The following is a 24,839-nucleotide window of genomic DNA, read 5'->3' on the forward strand; positions in this document are numbered from 1 at the left end:
TTAGGTGTTAGGTAATGTTAGGTGTAATGTTAGGTGTAGGGAAATGGGTCTGGGTGGGTTGCTGTTCGGAGAGTCAGTGTGGACTTGTTGGGCCGAAGGGCCTGTTTCCACATTGTAAGTAATCTAATCTAATACCTGGTGAGTGGTGAGTTGTTCTGGGAATGGTGCATGGTAAAATGGGGCTAAAGTAAAATGGAATGACAGAGACACCATGTGGACAAGATGGGTAGTTAATGAGATGAGTTTGACAAGTTCTGGCAAGAAATCTCACAAGGCCTCACAGTGAGAGCCCCTCCAGATATTCGCACTTTGTCAAAAATGAAAAGATCCAGCCCCAAAATTTTACCACTGTTGCAATAGAATTATCTGTTGCAAATCAATAATAGCAAAATAGTTGAATATTTTGTGTTTTGGAAATGTTTCTTACTTTCTAAAATCAATAATTAATGCAATCAAATTGAGCTATTAACAACACCTTACCTTGTCCTTGCAACATTGGAGATTTACATAAGGGCCCAAGTAAGATAATGCAGTGTGGAATCTTTCATACTATGAGTTGAGAAAAAGACAAATTCAGGTTGATAAAACAGAGTGAATGATCAAACAGAAAGAGAAAGGAATGAAAAAGATAAAGTGCCAATGAACATGTGAAAAGAGCTGGAGGGCCAGAATGAGATAAAGAGATGACAGAATTTAGGAATTCACTGTATACTATTTGACCCAACAGGCCTAGTAGGTGTCAGAATTAACTCCTGCAAACTAGGATGACAATGCTTTTGATTTCAACAAAGGTATTTTTGAAATTTTCTAAAATATAGAAAAAGTACAGGAAGGATCATTTTCCTTCTTAGTGCCTCATGAGGACAGACAGTTTCCTTCCACTCTTGTGTTTTGGGTCCTGAGGCAACTAAATAATTCTGTGCTAGATCCATACATCCTACCCTAGATAGGGCAATGATATCTGAAGAGGTTTTGGCATGTACTTTCTATCTTTTGCACTTGACCTCCAGCTGAGCCTGTTAGAGATGCTCAAAGTGGTTGGCACCTTTGCAATGCTTTTCTCCATTATGAGCAGTCTTTGATTGAGATGCCCATAAGATGGTGGAGATATTGCAATTTTTCAGGGAGACCTTATGAAGGTCCTTAAAGCATTTCCTTTGCTTTCCTGATAACCACTTGCCATGATGAAGCTTGGAGTAGAGAGCTTATTTTGGAAGTAACTGGTTATGGGAAGGATAAATGCATATTAAAATACATTTATAAATTAGAAGTGTCACATTAAATTCTAAATGAAATGTACTTTATATTTTCAGTATTAATCATATATAGCAATTTGACACCTGCATGTGATATCTTTGGCAACTGGTATTACTAAATATTTTTCTCCTGGGAGTAAGTCATGCCTGATGAATTTGATTGAATTTTTCAAGGAGGTGAACTATGATGATGACAGGAGGTAGTTGAGGTAGTTTATATAGATTTCAGCAAGGCCTTTGACAAAGTACCACACAGGAAACTGGTAAAGAACATAAAAGCTCATGGGATCCAAGGTAATGGCGAGTTGGACCCAAAAATTGGCTTAGTGGCAGGAGACAGACGTTTATGGAGAAGGGTGTTTGTGTGACTGAAGGCCACTGTCCAGTAGCATACTACAGGGATCAGCACCAAATCTTTTAATGTTGGTGATATTCATAAATGATATAGATGAGTAAGTATGGGGATGAATAAGTAAGTTTGCGGATGACAAAAATTGGTGAGGTGCTTGACAGTGAGGAGGAAGATCTTAGGTTACAGGAAGATATAGGTGAATCGGTCAGATGGACAGATCAGTGGCAGGTTGAATTTAACTCTGATAAATGTGAGGACTTTGGAAGGAGTAATAAGACGAGGGAAAATTCAATGAATGGCAGGACACTGGGAGGCATAGAGGAACAGAGGATCTTGGGGTGCTTGTCCACAGATGACTGAAAGTAGCTGGACAGTTTAATAGTTCAGTAGTTAAGAGTAATATGGGACACTTGACTTTATCAGTTGAGGCATAAATTGTAAGAGCAGGGGAATTGTATTGGAGCTTTACAAAATCTTGGTTAGACCATAGATGGAGTACTGTGTGTAGTTCTGATCACCATACTAATGGGAAGAATATGATTCTACTGAAGTGAATGTAGAGGATGTTGCTCTGTACCACCAAAAATACAGAATGGAATGGAACATTTCAGCTTTGAAGAGAGGCTGGATAAACTTGAGTTGCTTTCTTTGGAGAAGAGAAGTTTAAGGAGGAATTGATAGAGGGTATAAGGTTATGAGGTGCATGGACAAGGTGAATAGAAAGCAGCTGTTTCTCTTAGTCAAAGTGTCAAGAAGAAAAGGGCATACCTTTAAAGTGACAGACGGGAGGATTAGAAGGGCTTTGAGTGACAGTGGTCTCGAATACACTGCCTGGGAGGGTAGTTGAGTTGGGTAACTTCACAACCTTTCAAAAGGACTTGGATGACATTTGAAATGTCATAATATTCAATAGTCACAACAGTGTGGGAAAGTGGGACTGATGTAGGTTAAAGTGTATTTTTGGTGGTACGGATCCGATGGACCAAAGGCTCTCTTCTGTACTACATGGTTCTAAAAATCAATGAAAGAGAATATTATTTCAGTTATGTTTGCTTGGTACTTTTTATCCCATCCCTGTTGTCTAGTAGCCTTTGTCCTTTTTCTGGTTGCATTTGTGCAAGATAAGTTGCAAATGTTGTTATTGGCCAAAGTCCAGTTTGATGAGCATTTGACAAGTAGCTGTTTGACAGACAGAAGTCAGCTATGGAGCCGATTTTAACCCTAATCAACAGATGAGTTCCTTACCTTCCTAAAAGCTGATTATTTATAAAGGTCACCCACTAAAAGTTGATGTGGTCTTTTATTTACAAATACATATTGTGTTCCAGTTGATTATTACCATTTGATGATAATTTCACAGAATGGGCAGCCACTGTAAGTTATTTTTCTGTATTCATTGACGGATAGGGTATCACTGGGAAGGCCAGCGTTTCTTGCCTGCCCTTGATTGCCCTTGATGTAAGTAGCATGCTAAGCGATGACAAAGATGGGGAGGAAAGAAAGGCTGTGGAGAGCAGGCAGGAAAGTAGAGTTGAGACCAAGATGCAATCAGATGTGATTATATTGAATGGTGGAGCAGGCTTGAGGGGCTGAATTGCCTACTCCTGCTTCTTATGTTTTATTTCAGAGGACAGTTAAGAGTGAACCACATTGCTGTGTGTATGAACTCATATGTAGGCCAGTCCTGGTAAGGATGGCAGATTTCCTTCCCTAAAAGGCATTAGTGAACCAAATAGTTTTCATGATAATAACAATGATTTCATGGCCACTAATATTGAGATGAGTTCTTAATTATGGATTTATTAATTGAATTTGAATTCCACCAGATCCTTATGGAACTTGAACCCACATCCCCAGAACGTTAACCTGGGCATCCAGTGATGTAACCATTATTGCAAGGATAGGGGAAAAAGTGGGGTATTTTTCTGACCCTGGGCCAAAATGCTTCCTTTGTGCTGCACTATTCTGTGATTCAATCATTTAAACCAATAATATATCACAAATTAGAAAAATACGTGCTTTATCAAAGATTTTCAATTTACACTCATTACGATAATTTTCAATAGTACCTATTCAAGGATAAAAAACAAAATTTATGTTGCATGAGAGAAGACTGCATATTGATTGGCAAGTAGGCTGTGATTGGCATAAGTGTTGTCATGGAGAATACTTGTCAATTAACGCTTGCAATATGCAATAGCAATGAGTGGCATTCCTCACTGACAGCATGCTGGTGTCAAGCCAAAATGATATTCTGCCTATAGCACAAGTAAGTAATAGGGCATATCAATTCCAGTGTTGTATAATGCCAAGTATGTAGGTCTTCAACATTCTATCCAATTCTGCCATTGGACAACATTTGCTGGATAACCCTGAATGTGCAAAGAATTACATTGAAAGCAAATTTAGGATTGTCACTCGGGCACACAGTTGGCACACTGCACTTACTAAAGTGCATTCATACAAATGAATGTGCAGGACCATGTTCTTTGTAGAAGGAAAAGATTTGAACAGGGTTTCTGCTCTACAAAGTTTGAACAGCCATTTGCTGGCTCATTTCTCAGACAATACCCTGACCAACCTGCCTTGTAACCTGACAATTAACTGTCAATCATCATCAATTGGTGCAATCTTAACATAAATACCTCCAGCAATCATAGTCCCCTTGTCAAACAATCAGTACTCTCCTCTCATGAAATATCAATGTTAGTTTTCCCTTCAATCTGGCATTGTATGCATTGTCCTGATGAATTTAAAATAAAAGACCTCAATGAAATGTGTCTTTTTAAAGCAACAATGAAATTTTGTGCTACCAGTAAATAATTTGTATAATAAGTTCATAAATTGCAATATGTTTGTGAGATGCTATATCCAGCAGAGATTTTTGCTACCAGTGAACACAGATTAAACCTTGGTTTTATGGAGTTGTAGCTCTACTTCTATTTCTGCCTTCACCACTGATAATACTGCTGGGTGCACAGCCTTGTAATATTCGTACTAAATAGTATAAATAATATTAACATATTTTATATGGTCATAGTAATTCAAGGATTGAAGAAACCTGTAACACAGGTTTGTCTATTGCACAGCGCATCACAGTTTTGGTCGAATGAATTGTCGGGTCAGTGCACGAATACAGAAAATATTCTTAGACATAAAGTATGTAAAAGCAACAAAGTTCAGCTGATATGCCTTTGCTATAGTTATCAGATTTCACTGGAAGAAGAGTTGGTAAGTTAGAAGGATGTGTTCAAGATAATTGGATAGAAATACAGGGAATTAATTTATTCCCTGTTTAAAAAAATTCTGCACTGAGTTCTGATAATCTGAAAGAGTGGTGGAAACAGATACACTGGTAAATTCTGAAAGGGAATCAGAAATTGAGAAATCTGGAAGGCTTTCAGGAAAGAATAAGGTAGTAGAATTCATTGTTTAACAATTTTAATGCATTGCATTGATGCAGTGCACCAAATCATCTCTTGCGTTGCATCTTCCATATCAAAATAGTAATGTTCTTAATAGTCAATTGTTACGACAAGGTGAGGAAGAGGAATCGGCTCCCCTCTCTTTAGCCTCCTCTCAGTTAGTTGCTACAGTTCTTTGAAAAAATCTTTCTTGTATGTAGCTATCAAACTTCAATTGAATAGTTTGCTAGAAAATGCAGCAGCCAATTGCCCAGATTTTGTTAAATGAAATAAAGAGGAGTTAATTATCTACAAACCCTGAGAAAAGATGATAAAAATGCAACATCATGCACACACAAACATGGGTAATACATTTTTTTAAGTGCTATTTACACTTTTAAGGTTTTGCAATTTAAAAGTTCTTAGAATTTTTGAGGTGCTTGATTTTAAAACCAAGGCCACAGTTAATTAGTCATTGACTCCTATTTGCAGCAATAACAGAAACTGCAGATCTTTGAGTCTTTAGTGAATGGGTTGTTTTCCCATGATGCTTCTTCATGGAGTGTTATTTTCCAAGATGATGAGGGAAGCAGGCAGGGGAAGACAGAGAGATAGCGTTCTAGCTCTTGTTGTCACAAATTCATTTTTAAATTCCCCTCTGCACTGCAACTCAAATGGTATTGAAATATAATTTAGTGTGTATTCCTGAGGCTAACTCCAATGTCTTTCTAAGCTGCTTAACTGGCAAGCAAACCTTTCATCTCCCAATATGTGAAATTATCATACAGTATGAATTAAAAAGATGCAAAATTCTTGAGGATGAATCAACTACCTTGTTTCAACTTGTTTAGATAAAATTGATCATTTTAATGCAGAATGCTTTGCTAATTTCACATGGCTTTCATGAAGCACTCTTCAATCTATGGCCAGGTAATTACTAAACTTATAAGTCTATGTTCTTCCTTTTTATAACAATGTTTTTGTTCATTAAAGATGGTGGGAATGGGGGGATCCAAGATGGCGGCGACCCAGCAAGTCTGAGTCTATAGACTTGGGTAAAGTGGGTCACCCACCCCCACCACACTCACCAAATAATTCATAATAGCTGTTAAATTTAAAAGTTGCTTAGTATTACATTTAAATAGTCTAATATTTAGTAAAAATGACCAAAGGGAAGGGAGCCCGCAGCTCTCAACAAGCAGGACCCCCTCCTCCACCCTTTCCCTCTTCAGCTGCAGCAGAGGCGTCCACAGCCGCCCCGGGGGACTTACCGACAGTAACAAGCCTTGTGGAGATGATCAACAAACTGGACGCGAAGATCAATGCCTTTATCGAGGAGTCCCAAAATCGATGGGACTCACTCTCGGCCGCGCTGCAGAAGCACGACCGAGACATCCAGGAAATTGAGCGCCGAGTCGGAGGGGCGGAGTTAAAGGCCGCGACCTCCGAAACTGCAGCTCAATCGGCTGTGGATCAGGTCCGGACTCTTGAACAGCGAGTCCGGACCTTAGAAAATCATATTGATGACCTCAATAATCGAGGTCGTCGAAAAAATATTCATTTGCTGGGCCTTCCCGAACGGGAAGAGGAAGGCCAGCTTACAGCATTCCTGGAGCAGTGGCTGCCACAGCTTTTAAATCTGCATGCTGGATCAGGCCAGGTAAGGGTGGAATGGGCCTACCGGGTCGCAATATGTGGACCCGGCTTGAACCAGCGCCCACGCCCAGTCCTGTTCCGGCTGCAGAGCTATAGGGCGAGGCAGATGCTCCTAGAAGCTTCTAGAAATCTTGGAAAAGATCCCCAAGCCATGATCTATAAAGGATCCAAGATCATGTTATTCCAGGACTTTTCCCCAGTTCTGGTCCGAAAGAGGAAGGCATTCGATGAGGCGAAGAAGCGTTTAAGGGTCTTAAATATTCAGTACTCCTTACGCTATCCAGCGACGCTACGCTTTAACCATGAAGGATCCATATATAACTTTGGATCACCAGAAAAGGCTAAGGAATTCTTGGACTCTCTTAGATAAACTGTAAGAGATAGTGGATGTTGGTTTGCCTTTCCCCCCACTTTGGTCTATATCCCCCCTTTTTTTTTCTTTTTTCTTACCTTACTGTTTAATATTATCAAGGGGGGGGCGGGGAGAGGGATTTGATTTTCTCCCCCCCCCTTGGGGTTGTTTTCTTTTATTATTTTATGTATATATGTGGGTATGTATATGTGTGTATGTGTGTGTATATAAGTTGGGGTGTTTGGTTAATGTTGGTGGGGGGAGGTGGTTACCTTATTCTATTTTACCTCTGTCTTTAGGAGCGGGGTTGTTTCTCCCTTGTTATTTTCTATTATTATATTTAATTATTACTTGTTGAGATTGTAATTTTATAGTTATATATTTATATATGGTATTAACATTCCCAAATATATCCAGGTGTTGGTGTGGGTGGGGGTAGGGTGCTCACTGTTAACTCTAGCTTTGTATTATATTTGAATTCTCCTCATTCTATTGAGGAGCACCTGGGTCAAGGGTGGGGCATTAGTTGGGAGAGGATAAGATGGACTTTTGGAGAGGAAGTGACACGCCCTGGGAACAAGGGGGAAAATCTCCACTTAGGTATGTTTTATATTTTTTTTATTTAGAAATAGTTTTTATTATACTGTTGTGAGTGTATTAGAGAGCCTTTATTTTTGTAAATTTTATATGCTGTATGCTCGGGATGTTCCAGATAGGGTTTCCCCTCCTGAGGGGTCTCGGATTTGCCCAGATGATTATGGCTGAACAGTCGGTTAAGTGGTGCACCTGGAATGTCAAGGGGAGTAATTCGCCAGTCAAAAGGAAGAAAATATTATCAAATCTTAAGAAAGAAAGAATTGATATAGTCTCCTACAGGAGACACACCTGTCAGATAAAGAACACTTGGAATTACAACAGGGTGGATTTGATCAGGCCTTTTTTTCTTCTTTTAGCTCAAAAAGCAGGGGAGTTGTTATTCTTGTTCGGAACAATTTCCCTTTCAAAATCCTAAATCAGATAAAAGACGAATCTGGACGATATATTTTGATTAAAGCCCTCATAAATGGAGAGGAATATGGGATTTTAAATGTGTACTGCCCCCCGGCACACCCCTTTAAATTTATAACGGAAGCTTTTTCAAAATTGATGGCTTTTGGTGCCCGTCATACAATTATAGGGGGAGACTTTAATTGTATTATGGATGCGGAAATAGATAGGATTCCCAAGAGTGCTGCAGGAGTATCTCCCAGATCTAGACAATTGGCGGATCTGAACAAAGAATTAGGATTAGTAGATGTATGGAGATGTCTTCATCCACAGGGCAGAGATTTTTCTTTCTACTCTAATCCACATAAATGTCATACCAGAATTGATATGTTTTTTTGCCCCCTCGATTTTTTAAAATTCCATATCATCCTGTAAAATAGGTACTATAGCAATTTCCGACCACGCTGCTGTATATATGGAAACTAAGGCAAGGAACAATGGGACATCCGCTTGGCATTGGCGTATGGACCCCTTCCTGATGAAAGATAGTAAATTTGTAAAGTACTTCTCCCAAGAATTTAAAACTTTTTTAGAAATTAATTCAGGTACGGCTAGCAACCCATCAATGATGTGGGAGACCATCAAAGCTTATGCACGAGGTTTGATCATCTCCTACTCAGCGACCCAGAAAAAATTGAAGGGAGAACAACAGCGTCTGCTCGAAGCACGCTTAAAAGCAGCTGAAACAGCATATGCTGATAGACCTTCTATTATAAAATTGCAAAGGATTACGGCCTTTAGGACAGCTCTAAACACTACGCTTACTCAAACGGCTAAGAGGGAAATATTATTTGCAAAACAAAGGTTATATGAATATGGCGATAAACCGGGTAGATACTTAGCATTTCTTGCAAAGAAAAAAAGGCCCCTCAGACTATTACGTCTATCAAGGAAAGTACAGGTATTTTGATTCATGATCATAAAAAGATTAATGCAATCTTTAGAGAATTTTATTCTGAGTTATATAAATCGCAGGATTGTGAAGATAGGATTAGGAGGATGCAGTCATTTTTTAAAAAATTTGACCTTTCCGGGCCTAACTCCGGAACAGGTATCGGTCCTAAATGCTCCTCTAACAGTCCAAGAAATACTTGATGCAATTAGGCAACTTCAGAGCAGTAAGGCACCGGGCCCAGATGGTTTTCAAGCTGAATTCTATAAAGAATTTACAGAAATATTGGCTGGTCCACTTATGGACATGTATAACTATGCATATAGTCAGGGCTGTCTCCTGCCTTCGCTGAAAGAGGCAAATATCTCTCTTATCCTTAAAAAATGAAAAGATCCAGAAGATTGTACGTCATATAGACCAATATCCTTGCTAAATGTAGATTTTAAAATCCTTTCTAAAATGTTAGCTCTGAGACTAGAAAGGGTACTGCCACATATCATAAAGGAGGATCAGACGGGGTTTATTAAGGGCCGTAGATCATCCAATAATATTAGAAGGGTGTTGAATATGATTCAAACCTGTCATCAGGGAAAGATACCAGGAGTAGTAGTTTCATTAGACACGGAAAAGGCATTTGATAGGGTTGAACGGTCATATTTGTTTTACACATTGGAAAGGTTTGGCGTTGGACAGGTGTTTACCAAATGGGTCTCAACATTGTATAGTGATCCCAAAGCAGTTGTGGTTACCAATGGATTAGGTTCGGATAGCTTCAGTGTGGGTAGGGGCTGCCGTCAAGGATGTCCTCTCTCGCCATTGTTATTTACGCTAATAATTGAACCACTAGCCAGAGCTATACGGGCTGATCCTAATATAACGGCCCTGAGGATTGGTACAGGTAAACATAAAATTACCCTTTATGCAGACGATGTTCTTTTATTCCTCAGTAATCCCCTGATGTCCGTACCTCGCCTAATCCAAGTTATTAATACATTTAGTGCATTCTCAGGCTATAAAATTAATTTTTCAAAATCGGAGGCTATGCCAATGAGTGGCCTTGCTATGACACCACACTTAGCAGACGGATCCCTTTTTCCCTTTTGTTGGTCCCTGGAGGGCTTCTTATATTTAGGCATTTTTATTATTCCAGTATTTGGTCAGTTGTATAAGGCTAATTTTGTGCATTTACTGGAAAGGATAAGGCAGGACCTCCAGCGATGGGGAGACCTTCCAATTCCCTGGTTGGGTAGAATAGCACTAATTAAAATGAATGTTCTGCCCCGTCTCCTATATCCTATGAGAATGCTTCCGGTGATGCTGCCAAGGATGGCTCTACGTAAATTATATGGCTGGCTGGGTTCCTTTATCTGGAATCATAGACGACCCCTCATTAAGCTGAAGAAGCTACAGCTTCCACAGGCAAGGGGAGGACTGGACTTCCCAGACTTTAGGAAATATCAGTTAAGTTCCCTATTAAGTTACATAGTAGATTGGGTCTGGTTTGATCCACAATCAATCTGGCTGGACATCGAGGCCTCTCAAGTAAAATACCCACTTATTAACCTCTTATTTTCAGACAAGAGGAAAATCATTACAGATCACTGTAAAAACCCCATAATACTAAACACAATTAAGGCTTGGAATATAATGCGGCAGAGTGAGGGTACTTTACATAAAACATCCCCCTATGCACCGATAGTAGGAGCATGGGGATTCCAACTGGGGTTTGCAGATGCCACTTTTAAACTCTGGAGATCCAGGGGTATCTCATGTTTAGGGGACCTATTTAAAGATGGGGTCCTGATGTCTTTTGAACAGCTGCGTCAGAAATTCGGATTACCTAAGGGAGGCCTCTTTCGATACTTCCAAATTCGAGATTATATACAGCAGAAGACTACGTTATTAGATAGTCTTTATAAATCAGATAGAGAATGTAATGTCCTACGACCAGTGGGGGTATCCTCCGTCAGTACTATTTATCATTTACTACATGATGAAATATCGGGAGATATGGACAATCTGCTTAAAACATGGGATCAGGATTTGGGACTAGAAATCTCTATAGAAATGTGGAATGATATTTGGGAAAATGCTAGAAGAATTATTATCTGTAACAGAACCCAGGCTATCCAGCTGAAGATACTTCATAGGGTCCATATAGCATCGGTTTGATTGGCAAAATTTAAGGCAGGAGCATCTCCAATGTGTCCCAAATGCAAAATAGAGGTGGGCACTCTTGTACATTGCCTATGGACTTGTCAGAAGATCCGTAGATATTGGACTAAAGTAGCAAGTGCCCTGACAGAAATTTTAGGAACGGAAATTAGAGTGGACCCTATATCTCTCCTTTTGGGCTTTTCGAACTTTCCCTCCCTGGACATGTACGGGAAGAGACTATTTTCTATTCTCTCTTTCTGTGCAAGGAAAAATATTTTGGTGAACTGGGTGGCTGAGGGCCCCCCTGGACTTTCAAATTGGCACAGATTAATTATGGAATGTATTCCCCTTGACTTCCTTACAAATATGGTGCACCGAAAGACTGAATTATTTTATAAAATATGGCAGCCCTTCTTGAATTACATAAATACAGATATTTCGGCTATCCTAACAAGGGCTTTTATTTAATGGCGATTACAAACCTGGCTGCTCCGGGGCCCCTTAGGAGAGGAATCCTGCATGAATACAGGTTTTATTACATTTGATGTTAACACATTCCGAGCATGTAAGAGACTTAAATATACACTCTGGTTAGTTGTAGGTTAGATTAGTAGAAAGTTGAGTTTTGTTTTTTTTTCTATTTCGGTTGTTTTTTTCCTTTGTTAAATTTTGACTATTGTATATTTGATTTAATTGTATATCAATGTTTGTATTTGAGAGTTTTGGTTTATTTTTGTAAACTTGTAAAAATGTTAAATTTCTAATAAAAAATCTTTAAAAAAATAGATGGTGGGAATAATCATTATAGAGGCATGAGCACAGAAACAGGCCCTTCAGCCCAACTTGTCTATGCTGACCAAGATTTACAAGGATGTTACTGAGACTGGAAGGCCCAAGCCACTGGGAGAGGCTTGATAGGCTGGGAAACCTTTCCTGAGCACAGGAAACCCACAAAATCATGAGGGGCATAGATAAGGTGAGTAGCCAAGGACCCCTCCAAGGGTAAGAGAGTCCAAAGCTAGAGGGCACAGATTCAAGGCAAGAGAGGAAAGTTTCAAAAGAGAGGAAACAGCCCGCAAACAGAGGGCAGTGCACACATGGAACGAGCTGCCAGAGAAAGTGGTAGAGGCACTTGTTTTAAATTACAACATTTAAAAGGTATCCGGACAGATACATGGACAAGAAAGGTCCGGAGGGACATGGGCCAAACACAGGTTAATGATACCAGTTTAGTCTAGGAAACCTTGATTTTACATTTCTAGTTTCACAAGGATATAACTTCCTACATTCTTATCATATCCAATCAAATTGTCTTTCTTAATGGGTTAAAAAGAACATTAAATAGCAGACAAAGGGATATTAAAATGAGGTAACCATTGACCGGAAACTAATTGGGTCAGATACTTAAACACTGTGATTAAAGAGCACGTCAAAGGCTAGGAATCCTGTGGAGAATAACTGATCACCTGACTTCCTAAAGCCTGTCCAACATTAACAAATTAGGAATGTGATTGAATACTCCCTACTCGCCTGGGTGAGTGCAGTTCTAACAACATTCAAGAAATGCATGTGAGTAGACAAGGTGGTTATTTACCTGAAACAACACCCTTCAATCTGTCACCCCTATTAACTACAAGGACAAACTGTATGGGAACATTTCCATTGGAAATTTCCTCTCTTAGCCGCATACCATCTGACTTAAGACTGTATCTCTGGTCCATCGAGGACATCAGTCAAAATAAAGCAATAAACATTGAAAAAGACCCTTCAATCCAATTTATCCATGCTGATCAGGTTTCCCAAACTAAACTAGTCCCATTTGCCTTCGCCTGGCCCACATCCCTCCGAATCCCTCCCAATCAAATGATAGAAATTAGAATTCAAATGCTCCATATTTACTGTTATTGTAACACAATGAATTGTAAATATAATATTCAAATCTCTAAATATTTTTGTCATGGATATTAAATCTTACCGTGTAACCGTTATGACATGAAGGTTTGATGCCAGCAGCAGAAAAGTATCTGATAAAAAAGAGTTAGGAATCTAAGTTGATACTTTTTAAATTAAAATGGGACTGACAATTAGATATAGTTAGTCTTGCTATACCTGGACAGAGATTAACTCTATTATTAGGCAATCTGTTCCACTGCACTCGTTTTGTGCATGGCATTGATAGTGAGAATAGTGATTGTATGTTGATTGAAACCTTGCACCAATAAGCACAATATAGGCTTAAATTTTTAGTAAGTGTTTCCTAATGCATAACTTTTAAAATATGGCAGACAAATTGTATAGTTAGCAAAACATGTAAATTTAAGTTTGATCTTTAAAATTAGTGAATATAAAAGCAAGGCGGCTATGCTGAACATTTATAAAGCCATGCTCAGACCACAAACTTGAGTTTTGAATCAGTTCTGATCATCACACTTAAGGAAGGAAACAAGTATCCTTAAGAGGAGATTCATGAGATTGGTTTCAGAAATGATGGCTTGTTAGCTTTGTAGCAAAGGAGCTCAAGGAGAGATTTGATAGAGGTGTACCAGATTGTGACAGGTTTAAATAAGGGAGGCAAGAAAAGCTCTTCTCATAAGCTGGTGCTGCAAGCACGAGGGGACAGTGATTCAAAGTTTTGGGCAAGAGATATGGGAATGAGTAAGAACTATTATTTGTGGGCGGCACGGTGGCACAGTGGTTAGCACTGCTGCCTCACAACGCCAGAGACCTGGGTTCAATTCCTGACTCAGGCGACTGACTGTGTGGTGTTTGCACATTCTCCCCGTGCCTGGTTTCCTCCCACAGTCCAAAGATGTGCAGGTCAGGTCAATTGGTCATGCTAAATTGCCCGTAGTGTTAGGTAAAGGGGTAAATGTAGGGGAATGGGTGGGTTGCGCTTCGGCGGGTCGGTGTGGACTTGTTGGGCCAAAGGGTCTGTTTCCACACTGTAAGTAATCTAATCTTATTCAGCTCGTGATTATGATGTGGAACTCACTAACTATTGCAGTAGTGAAGATAATTTGATAGGCTTTTGCATGGCTATAAGGATAGAACTGTAAGACATGGGAGCAGAAATAACCATTGAAGAGGAAACATGCAAGTTTTGTTTCCAAAGAGCCTGTAGCTTACCTTTTCATGCTACTTTGAATACCTGGACCACCCTCTCAGCTAGATTGGTTGAGAATGGATGGTAGGTGCTGTGTGGATATGGGTGTCTAGATTAGAGTGGTGCTGGAATAGCACAGAAGGTCAGGCAGCATCTGAGGAGCAGAAAGATTGACGTTTCAGGCAAAAGCCCTTCATCAGGATATGCCTTATTCCATTTGTCTTTGTAATGGTCTGAAACTCGCTGCTGGTAAATGGGGATCCATTGTTTGTGACAAGGATCTCACTGTACTATCCATACAAAATGCTTGGCTGATTTTTTCTATGGTAAGTTATAAATGGTAATAGAAGCCTTTAGGTGAACGTCAATCCAATTTGAATGAATTGATAGGCATTAAGAATGGAGAGCCAGTAAATGGTCCTGCAAAACTGCTTGCACTTTCAACCAGAGCCTCCCCAGCCATTCCCATGTATGCATGGAACTTCTGGTTTTCCTAGCAAGTTTTGCACCATTTGACCAGGTTTCTTTTTTTGTGTCTATGCCAGGCCACCAAACATAGCTCCTTGCAAACATTTTCAATTTAGAAATTCCTGGGTGGCCATTGTGCAATTTTTGAAGTTTTACTCACTGGTCTGGACATAGAACAAACATCTAGACTTTCCACAAGATAATACCATCTTCTATGATCAACTACTGATGTTTTAAGATGTAATGATAATCCATATGATATCCTTGCGGTCCACCATTTTGAATGTCATGACAGAGTTTTGCCAACATGGGTCATTTTGGATCAAGCCTGGTTTCATTTGGCAGCTATTGGTCGACTGTCTGTGAAGTTCAAAGTGATGATGACTTTATCCATCTTCAAGGTAAAGGTAGATTGCTGGGTAGTGATGTTGCCTATATGACTCCCTGGATGATGTTCTAAGGTATTTTCATAAGCATTTAATGGTAATGCCCAGTATTAGATCCAAGCGGATGTGATTGGAGAAATCACCTTGTCTTCCTTAAAGAGCCCCAACAGAGGTTTGTGACCAGTTATTATGGTGAAATGTCAACCATAGATGTACTGGTGGCACTTTTTCACTGCAAATTCCATGGCCAAATCTTCTTTCTTAGTTTGAGCATCCTCCCTTTCTGCCTCTATAACTGGACGTTCTGTCCATCGTCCCAAAGATATAATAATGCTACCCCTCTTCTGCAGGGGTAGGTGTCACAGGTTACAACACCTGGTCTCAGGGGGTCATAATAGGCTAATATATTTGGTTACAATGATGATTTTCCAAGTCCATTTCTGATTTTATTTTAACATTACATGGTGAGTTGCCAGCAGGGTCACTAGGGTCATTTTCCATAGTAATTTATGAGTCCTAGAAAAGACTGCAACTCCATTGTGTTCCTTGGAGTCATTTTTATGGCCTTCATCTTCTCTTTAATGGGATGTAATTGGTTCTTGTCAACCCTGTATTTGATGTGCATTACTGAACTTATCTCGAATATACATTTTTCCTTTTTAGCCAGATACCACAAAATATGCTGCAAAACCTCCTCCAAACCACTCAAATATTACTTTGCAGTAGGTCCTGAGATTGTAACATCATCCACATAAACTGCCACTTTGGTCACCCGTTGGAGAATTCTCTTTGAAAGATGGTGCAAGTGAAAGACACCCCAAAAGGCAAGTGAGTGTACTAATACAGTCCTTTGTGAGTATTTATAGTGATGTACTTCCAGGACAACACCTCAGCTGCAGTTGGAGGTTGGTGTGGCTCATATCCATTTTGGAAATACGTGACTCCCAGCTAGCTTCACATACAAATCTTCTGCATGGCAAAGGGTATCCATCTAAGCTCTGTTGACTGTCAACTTTTAAACCCTCAGAGAAGACCAAATTGTCGGGTTATAAAACTGTCGGGAACTACTGGCTTGGCCCATTCTATAAATTGCACAAGGCAAATGATGCCACTTTCCTCTAGATGTTCTAATGTGGCCTGTACTTTGGCATATACTCACAGGGGATTGGCTGTGCCTTGAAGTATTCAGGTCTTGCCTGAATAGATTTTGACCCTGGCACCTTTTACTTTATTTTCCTGAGGCCTTTTTTAAATATTTCAGGATACTGCCCAATGACCTCATATAGATCACTTTAAAGATCTGTGGTATATCCAGACAGATTTTCTGTAGTCATTCTCTTCCCTAAAGATTGGGAACTGGCACTTGTACCACCAGTAAGAGGAGTTGGATTCTCTGTTACCTGTGTATACGGTGTAACATTAGTGCAGCATGGATGTTATTGCTCATCACGGTATTGTGGAGAAACTTCCCCTCCAGTTCTGGAACTTTCCAACTTCTGACTTCAATCACCCTTCCTCGGCAACTATTGGGAGCCGCAAATATTATCTGCTTGGAACTTGATTGTGCGGAATGAGTGTCACCCAAGGTTGAGAACAGTAACATCTATACCATCCTGAAACCCCTGAGCCACATTTTCTACGTTTTCATGGGAAAGGGCCAGTTCTGTGAGGTCCAGAACTGGTTCAGTCAGTAGCTTCGTTTGATCCCAATATTATTAATCGCACAAACTAAACGATCCCTTAACATTTCCCAAAGTGCTGACCCATGCTCTCAGTGTTCTGCCAATTTCTTCAGTTTTGTCAAGAATTCAGTAACTGGTTCCCCAGAAGTCTATTTGTCATGTTAAACCTGTATGGTTGTAATATAACAAATGGTTTGAGGTCACAATGGTCTGCTACCATATCTACCAGTTCTTCAAAAGATATTGACTCCAGGGCTACAGGGTAGGTTAAACTCCATGATGCTGAAATTTGGGGCCCCACAAGCAATCAGGAAAATGACTTTTTGTCGGTGATCCCCTTCTACCTTGTTTACCTGAAAAAAAGGTATCTGGTTCTTTTGGGGTACTAAGGCCAATCCTCCATGCTCACACTGTAAAGTTCCAATTTCCCAAATAGCGGCATTTTCAATATTTCCCCATCACGATCTTTGTGTAATCATTGAAAGGCAAGACTGTGTGAAACTTTTCTTGACTCCTGTTGCCAATTTAATATCTCAGGAAACCCGAATGAAAGGAACATTGTCTAATATTTTTTTAGATTACTTACAGTGTGGAAACTGGCCCTTCGGCCCAACAAGTCCACACCGACCAGCCGAAGCGCAACCCACCCATACCCCTACATTTATCACTTACCTAACACTACGGGCAATTTAGCATGGACAATTCACCTGACCCGCACATCTTTGGACTGTGGGAGGAAACTGGAGCACCCGGAGGAAACCCACGCAGACACGGGGAGAATGTGCAAACTCCACACAGTCAGTCGCCTGAGGCGGGAATTGAACCCAGATCTCTGGCACTGTGAGACAGCAGTGCTAACCACTGTGCCACCGTGCCACCCAAATAATATTAAACACCAAACTAGAGTCATCACTTGTGGCGTACAGAAAGTTCTGCAGGTCCATCCCTGGGTCGACCTTATCTTCTTCTTATATCCAGAAATGATACCCTCTGGATCAGGTGAGATTTGAACCCAAGCTTCTCATTCCAGGGACACTACAACTGCATCTGAAGAGGGTCCCACAACATATCCAGATGTGTTAGGACACACCTCTGGAATAGATTGGACTTGAACCCAGGCCTCCTGTCTTGAAGCTTGGGATACTACTACTATACCACAACAAACCTCAGGGGTCTGCTTCATTACTTTTCTTTTCTTTTTATAATCCTGGGCACAAACAATCCCACCACCAAAATCACCGTGATTCTTTTTATTGCTTTATTTGTTTTCCTTTTTAAACACTAACCATTACCAGTAAACATCCCTTATAGCAAATTAGATATTGTTGCCAAGCTGGGTATAGTAAATGAGATTGGGAGGCAGGAAGTTATAATTTGGTGTTTGTAAAATTGTAAAATATTAGGGGAGAAAGCATTGCTTGGTCCCTTTAAAAGATAGTGCTTTTCTCAGTGCTTAGAGGTTTAGAGATATCTGTGAACAGCAGCTTGAGTTTACATGTACTCCGAGAGCCTGAATGGAAACATTTGTATCAAAAAGCTGTCTCAGCAGGCCAAGAAGCAGTTTTACCAATACAACAGACTTTTAAATTTAGCCAATCAATTTGAACCAGGCACTTAAATACCAAAAACCTATTAAATCTGATGGTTTTGACAACATATGACCAACTCTATTGTAAGAAATATTGACATGTCATAAAACAAGGAGATAGATGGACAATAACCCCAGAGCAAGCTTCCATTTCCAAAACTAATGGCCCTCAGCTCTCGAGAGAAAGAATTACTGGCTCTCACAGCCTCCTGTCTGACTTAGAGAAAGCACCATCTAAATAAGAACAGTACCAAAGATGGAAAAGGTATTCCTGATAGAAGAATTAACAGAGAAGGCAGGGAACATTCAGGAGGACGCATAACCTGGCTGTAATTTCGAGAGACTAAATTCAATTTCTTTTCATATGAAATGGGATTTGAATTTATTGGAACAGCATACCATTAGAATCTTGTTTTATTTGGGAGTAGTAAGTAGTTGGAAGGGATTTGTTTGATTTGTTAATAGCTTAGTTAATTTAGATTAGATTAGATTCACTTAGATTACTTACAGTTGGAAACAGGCCCTTCGGCCCAACAAGTCCACCCACCCAAACCCATTCCCCTACATTTATCCCTTCACCTAACACTATGGGCAATTTAGCATGGCCAGTTCACCTAACCTGCACATCTTTGGACTGTGGGAGGAAACTGAAGCACCCGGAGGAAACCCGGGCAGACATGGGCAGAATGTGCATGGGAATTGAACCCGGGTCTCTGGCGCTGTGAGGCAGCAGTGCTAACCACTGTGCCACCGTGCCACCCCACTGTTAAGTGGTTAGATAAATAAATTGTTACTTGGTGATTTTAAAGTGGGTGTCAAGGATTTATTTTATTTAACCACTAGAAGTTGCTGAAAAAGCAGATTATGCCACTTTTCACAATCCTTTTACAGATTATGGGGTGGGGAGTTCCTCTTTGAGTGTTTGGGTTTTACTTCTCAAAGGGAGGTCAACCTCCACTTTAGAACAATACTTACACGCAAAGCCCATCAAGGGCAATGCAAACCATCAACTGTAAATAGGGAGGTAGAGAGAGAGGGAGAAGCAACTAAATCAAAATGGAGTTAGGCAAGTGGATCCACTTTTTTATACATATTTATACCCAGAAGTGCAATCATACAGAACTGAATGAGTTTCCCACACTAAAGTTACAGTGACTTTTTTGTATTTATTTTTCTGTTTTAACTATTAATCACCAGCAGTAATTGACCAGTATCCAATTAAATATTTACAAGCAAAGACCAGAAGTGAGTGGCAGATAGATCGAGAGGGAAGGGGCTAAATCAAAATAGAGTTGGAGGGGGAGGGAGTCTGCTTTATAAAGGGCTCCGGTGATGAGTTCCAACTGAGAAGGCCATGGGGCTGATACTCATGCTCCATGAGCTCCATGGTAACTCATACTCCATGAGTTTCTCAAGGAGCTCCCCATGGGGCCGCAAAAGGATTATCACACCTAAACCTCTATAATGTTTTGAGATATTTGTGCTCTTCCAAATCATGCCTTTTGAGCATCTTTGATTTGAATTGTTTTGCCATTAGTTTTAGTTGGTGCAGAAAATATTTTATAGAATGTCCAGGAATGAAAGATAAGCTGGAATTGTTCTCTTCACTGAAGTTTAAGAATTGATGTTATAGAAGTGTTCAAAATCATAACAGGCTTAGACAAATCGAGAGGGAAAAACTGTTCCTTATAATGTTAGGGTTGAGACTCACTGGGCAATGGTTTAAGGTGCTTAAAAAAAGCAGGAATTGTGCCATGAAGGGTAGGTGATTGCCCAATGGTATTATCATTAGACTATCAATCTAGAGACTCCGATAACATTCTAGGAGCTGGGTTCAAATCCTACCATGGCAGATTGTGGAATTTGAATTCAATAAATATCTGGAATTAGGAGTCTAATGATGATCACGAAAGCTTTGGCGGAAAAACCCATCTGGCTCACTAACCCCTTTTAGGGAAGCAAACTGCCTTCCTTACTTTATATGGCCGATATGTAACTCCAGATCCACAGCAATGTGAAACTTAACTGCCCTCTGGGCAATTAGGGCAATAATTGCTGGCCTGGCCAGTGACACCCTCATTCCTTGAATAGGGAACTCGATTTAAGAGTTCTATGCATCAGTTCTGTTTAAGAAAGGGCCTGCTGAAAGTATAAGATCAGGAAACGTCAAACAGACAGGAGAGATTGCATCTGGCATAAGATACAGACTGTATGAGTATATAGTTTGGGAATTTAGGGGCAACATGATAATTCAGTACAGAGTGGAAGTGGTGCTTTTTAACTTGTTTTTTTTTGGCTCAAGTTTGTAAGGTCTTTTTACAGGATAATTTGAAGCCCAAAAGCAGGGGCCTAGCACAGAAGAGTGACATCACAGATAAACCATAGATTCATTGTTTGGTGATAGCTACTAATTTAACTAAAGTTTAAAGGTAAGTAAGAGAAATCTTTACAGGCTATAAATTAAAATAGTACAAATTTTTTAAACGATCAAATTAATAACCAAGTAATTAAAGTAGATGATACGAACCAGGTGAGGTATTGTCATTGCATGATGTGGGAACTGGATGTGGACCCCATTGTGGTTAGTAGTGACTACATCTGTAGCAAGTGTTGGATGCTTGAGGAACTCCGACTCAGATTGGTGAGCTGGAGTCCGAGCTTTGATCACTGCAACACGTAAATTTACCTGGACAATGTGTTTCAGGAGGCAGTCACAGCCTCTAGGTTAATTACCTTAAATTCGGTCAGCGGTCAGAGACAGGAGGGTGTGACTATGAGCAAGGAATGTAGCAGGATCCGCGAGATAGTACTAAAGGAGCCTCAGCCCTTGAGCTTGTCTAATAAGCTTGAGATTTTTGCTTCCAATGTGGTTGAGAGTGGGTGTCATAGGGAGGATGAGCAAACTGACCATAGCATTGTTGTACAGGGAGCCATTCGAGATGCGAGAGAAATATAATTATGACTGGGGATAGTATAGTCTGGGGAATAGACATTCTTGCCTGTGGCCAAGATCAAGAGTCCTGAAGGCTGTGTTGCCTGCCTGGTGCCCAGGTTCAGGATATCTCATCTGGGTTTTAGAGGAATTTGGAGTGGGAGGGGAAAGATCCAATTGTAGTGGTCCATGTAGATACCAACAGCATAGGTAGAAAGATGAAAGAGGTTCTGCTGAGTGAAAATGAGTAACCAGGTGTGATATTAAAAAACAGAACCAAAGAGGTAATAATCTCTGGATTACTACCTGAGCCACAAGCAAATATTTACATCGTCAACATGATTAAAGGGGCAAATGTGTGGCTGAACGATTGATGTGGGAGAAACGGGTTCAAATTCATAGGACATTGGCCTTGGTACTGGGGAAGGAGGGAGCTGTTCTGATTGGACAGGTTCCACTGGAATCATGTTGAGATCAGTGTCTTTGCGAATCACATAATTTGGGAGCTTTAAACTAAATAATTAGGAAGTGGATTCAGTTGCATGGAGGTTAAAACTCTCATAGCAAATAAAAGGACAGTGAGTTTCGAAAGGGTCAGGAATCTAACTTCAGGCATAGCAGATAAGGGAACAACTGTAAGAAGTCAGTGCAGGACTGAGAATGTTGTACTTAAATACCCATCACATATAAGTAAGGTAAATGCGTTTGTATGATGTTGTGGATATCACAGAAAGGTGACTGCTAAGGGATCAGGGCTGGAAACTAAATATGGGAGAAAGTGAGGACTGCAGATGCTGTAGATCAGAGCTGAAAATGTGTTGCTGGAGAAGCGCAGCAGGTCAGGCAGCATCCAAGGAGCAGGAGAATCGACATTTCGGGCATGAGCTCTTCTTCAGGAATCCTGAAGAAGGGCTCATGCCCGAAATGTCGATTCTCCTGCTCTTTGGATGCTGCCTGACCTGCTGCGCTTTTCCAGCAACACATTTTCAGCTGGAAACTAAATATCCAAGGACACATGTTCTATCAAAAGAGCAGGTAGATGGGTAAGAGAGGGTGAGGTAACCTTCTTAGTAAGAATTGAAATTAAATCGATAACAAGAAGTGATTTAAAATAGGAGAGCATTGAATCTGTGCGGGGAGTTGAGGAACTGCAATGGAGAAAAGATCCTAATGTGAGTTCTATACATGCCTCCTAGCTGTAGTCAGGATGTGGGGAAGAAAATGACTCAGGAGATAGAAAAGGCATGAAAGAAAGACATTTTTACGGTAATGATGGGGGACATCAGTATGCAGATTGACTGGGAAAATCAGAGAGTTCAAGAAAAGGAATTCATGAATTTTCTACAAGATATTTTTTGGAACAGCTTGTTGTAGGACCCACTAGGGAACCGGTAATTCTGAATTTGATAATGTATAATGAGGCAGACTTGATGAGGGAACTCATAGTGAAGGAACCCCTAGGGGACAGTGACAATTGTATGATAGAATTCACCCTGCAGTTTGAGATGGAGAAGATTGAATCAGATAAAATCAGATACAGGACAGATGTCAGAGAATAGTAAGGGCGTGGAAAGCCCTGCCTGCATCAGTAGTAGTCTCACCAACTTTAAGGCGTTTAAATGGTCATTGGATAAAAATATGGATGAAAATGGAACAGTGTAGATTAGATGGGCTTCAGATTGGTTTCACAGGTGGTGCAACATCGAAGGCCGAAGGGGCCTGTACTGCACTGTTATATTCAATGTTCAATAATGGTATTACAATTGAATAAAGGCATGAGGGAGGAGCCAGTCAGAGTTGATTGGAAGGGGAAAATCATTGAAGTTTCATGGTCATCATTACAGGGACTGGCTTTTAAAGGCACAGTGGTAAGTCCCTACTTTGGAGCCACGAGTTCTGAGTTCAAGTCCTACCTGTGCCAGAGAAGTGTCATAATGTTTGGAATGATTGGAAAAGAGACTACCTTTTACATTATGGATTTTTTATTAGTTGAATTTAAATGTTGCCATCCTGCATAATGGGATTTGAACCCAAGTCTCCAAGAATTAACATTTGCCCTTAGAGTACTTGCCTCATGGTATTACCACTACATCATAGTATCAATGTTCAATTTGTCACTAGTAAACTGTTAAACATTTTGGGTCTGTCTGATTAGAATGACAACTTTCCATTAAGACTGACTGATCTGAGCTTTTACTTGACACACTCACAACGTAGGGTAAAAATGAGGTCTGCAGATGCTGGAGATCACAGTTGAAATGGGCTTATGCCCGAAATGTCGAATTTCCTATTCCTTGGATGCTGCCTAACCTGCTGTGCTTTAACCAGCAACACATCTTCAACCACACTCACAACGTAACTCACTCATCGATGGAGACCTTTGTCCGAAGTTCCAGAGCCAGGCTGAAATACTTGTGTGGGCAAGACATGTTTTTAGCGCAGGTTCCACAGGTGCCATGTTTGATCCATTCACTTTGCCTGAAATGTAGGGAAAAATCTTTAAATCATAATGTATATTTCTGACACTAACATCAAAAGAAACAGGTCAATTAGTAAATCTGACTGGAGGCCTGAGCAGAGCAAGGTGGCCACTGTTGAACTGGGGACTGATGCAGGTGGTCAGCAGCTTGTGAGCCCAGACCATGTGTGGAAGCCCCCTGCGTTGATTTAGGTTCATTATAGAAAGATGTAATATATATCTTCTTTAACTTTATTTCTTATTTTTCTAACTTATACAATGAATAACTGTGTGGTGACATGTAACTGTAACTTTTTTTTTCTTTATTTCTCTATTTTATATCTAAGATTTGTACCAAAGGGCAGCATGGTGGCTCAGTGGTTAGCCCTGCTGCCTCACAGCAACAGATTCCCGGGTTCAATTCCAGCCTCAGGTGACTGTCTATGTGGAGTTTGCACATTCTCCCCGTGTCAGCGTGGGTTTCCTCTGGATGCTCCAGTTCCTCCCACAGTCCAAAGATGTGCGGGTCAGGTGAATTGGCCATGCTAAATTGCCCATAGTGTCAGGTGCATTAGTCTGAGGGAAATGGTTCTGGGTAGGTTACTCTTCAGAGGGTCGGTGTGGACTGGTTGGGCTGAAGGGCCTGTTTCCACACTGCAGGGAATCTAATCTAATCTAAAGATAGCGCCATGTGGGTGACATTATAAACTTTTCACTGTGCTCCTATAATTCTGTACTTGAGCAAGTGTGACAATAAACCTAATTCTAATTCTATACTTCAAATTCAACTTTGGAAAACTAACTGCATCTCATACATTTTATTTGTGTAGTCACAGATAAAAAAAAGTGACAAATTATACTGTTCCATACACGAATGGAGTTTCATCAGATTCAGTGGAGGATTTTATTTGTGCATGTAACATTTGATTTCTATGAATAAGATATTCCATTAAAGAATAAAAATACTGTCCCTGTTATTGGAGGAATAAATTAAGTTGTTGTGGTTCTGTTCGCCGAGCTGGGAGTTTTTGTTGCAAACGTTTCGTCCCCTATCTAGGTGACATCCTCAGTGCTTGGGAGCCTCCTGTGAAGTGCTTCTGTGCTGA

General features: G+C 40.3%; 1 protein-coding gene across 1 annotated transcript in view; it reads right to left on the bottom strand.

Annotated features, from left to right (window-relative positions):
• Window positions 1–503: 503 nt before the first annotated feature.
• The window catches only part of rnaset2l (ribonuclease T2, like), a 52,727-nt gene continuing 28,391 nt past the window's right edge, over window positions 504–24,839 (bottom strand). The window contains exons 7-8 of the mRNA XM_060856035.1: window positions 23,640–23,753; window positions 504–549 (exon numbers count right to left, since the gene is read on the bottom strand). Coding sequence (XP_060712018.1) covers window positions 504–549; window positions 23,640–23,753 — 160 coding nt within the window. The remainder of the gene's footprint in view (window positions 550–23,639; window positions 23,754–24,839) is intronic.

The sequence above is a fragment of the Hemiscyllium ocellatum genome, chromosome 47 (assembly GCF_020745735.1).
Source record: "Hemiscyllium ocellatum isolate sHemOce1 chromosome 47, sHemOce1.pat.X.cur, whole genome shotgun sequence".
NCBI classification, from domain to species: Eukaryota; Metazoa; Chordata; class Chondrichthyes; order Orectolobiformes; family Hemiscylliidae; genus Hemiscyllium; species Hemiscyllium ocellatum.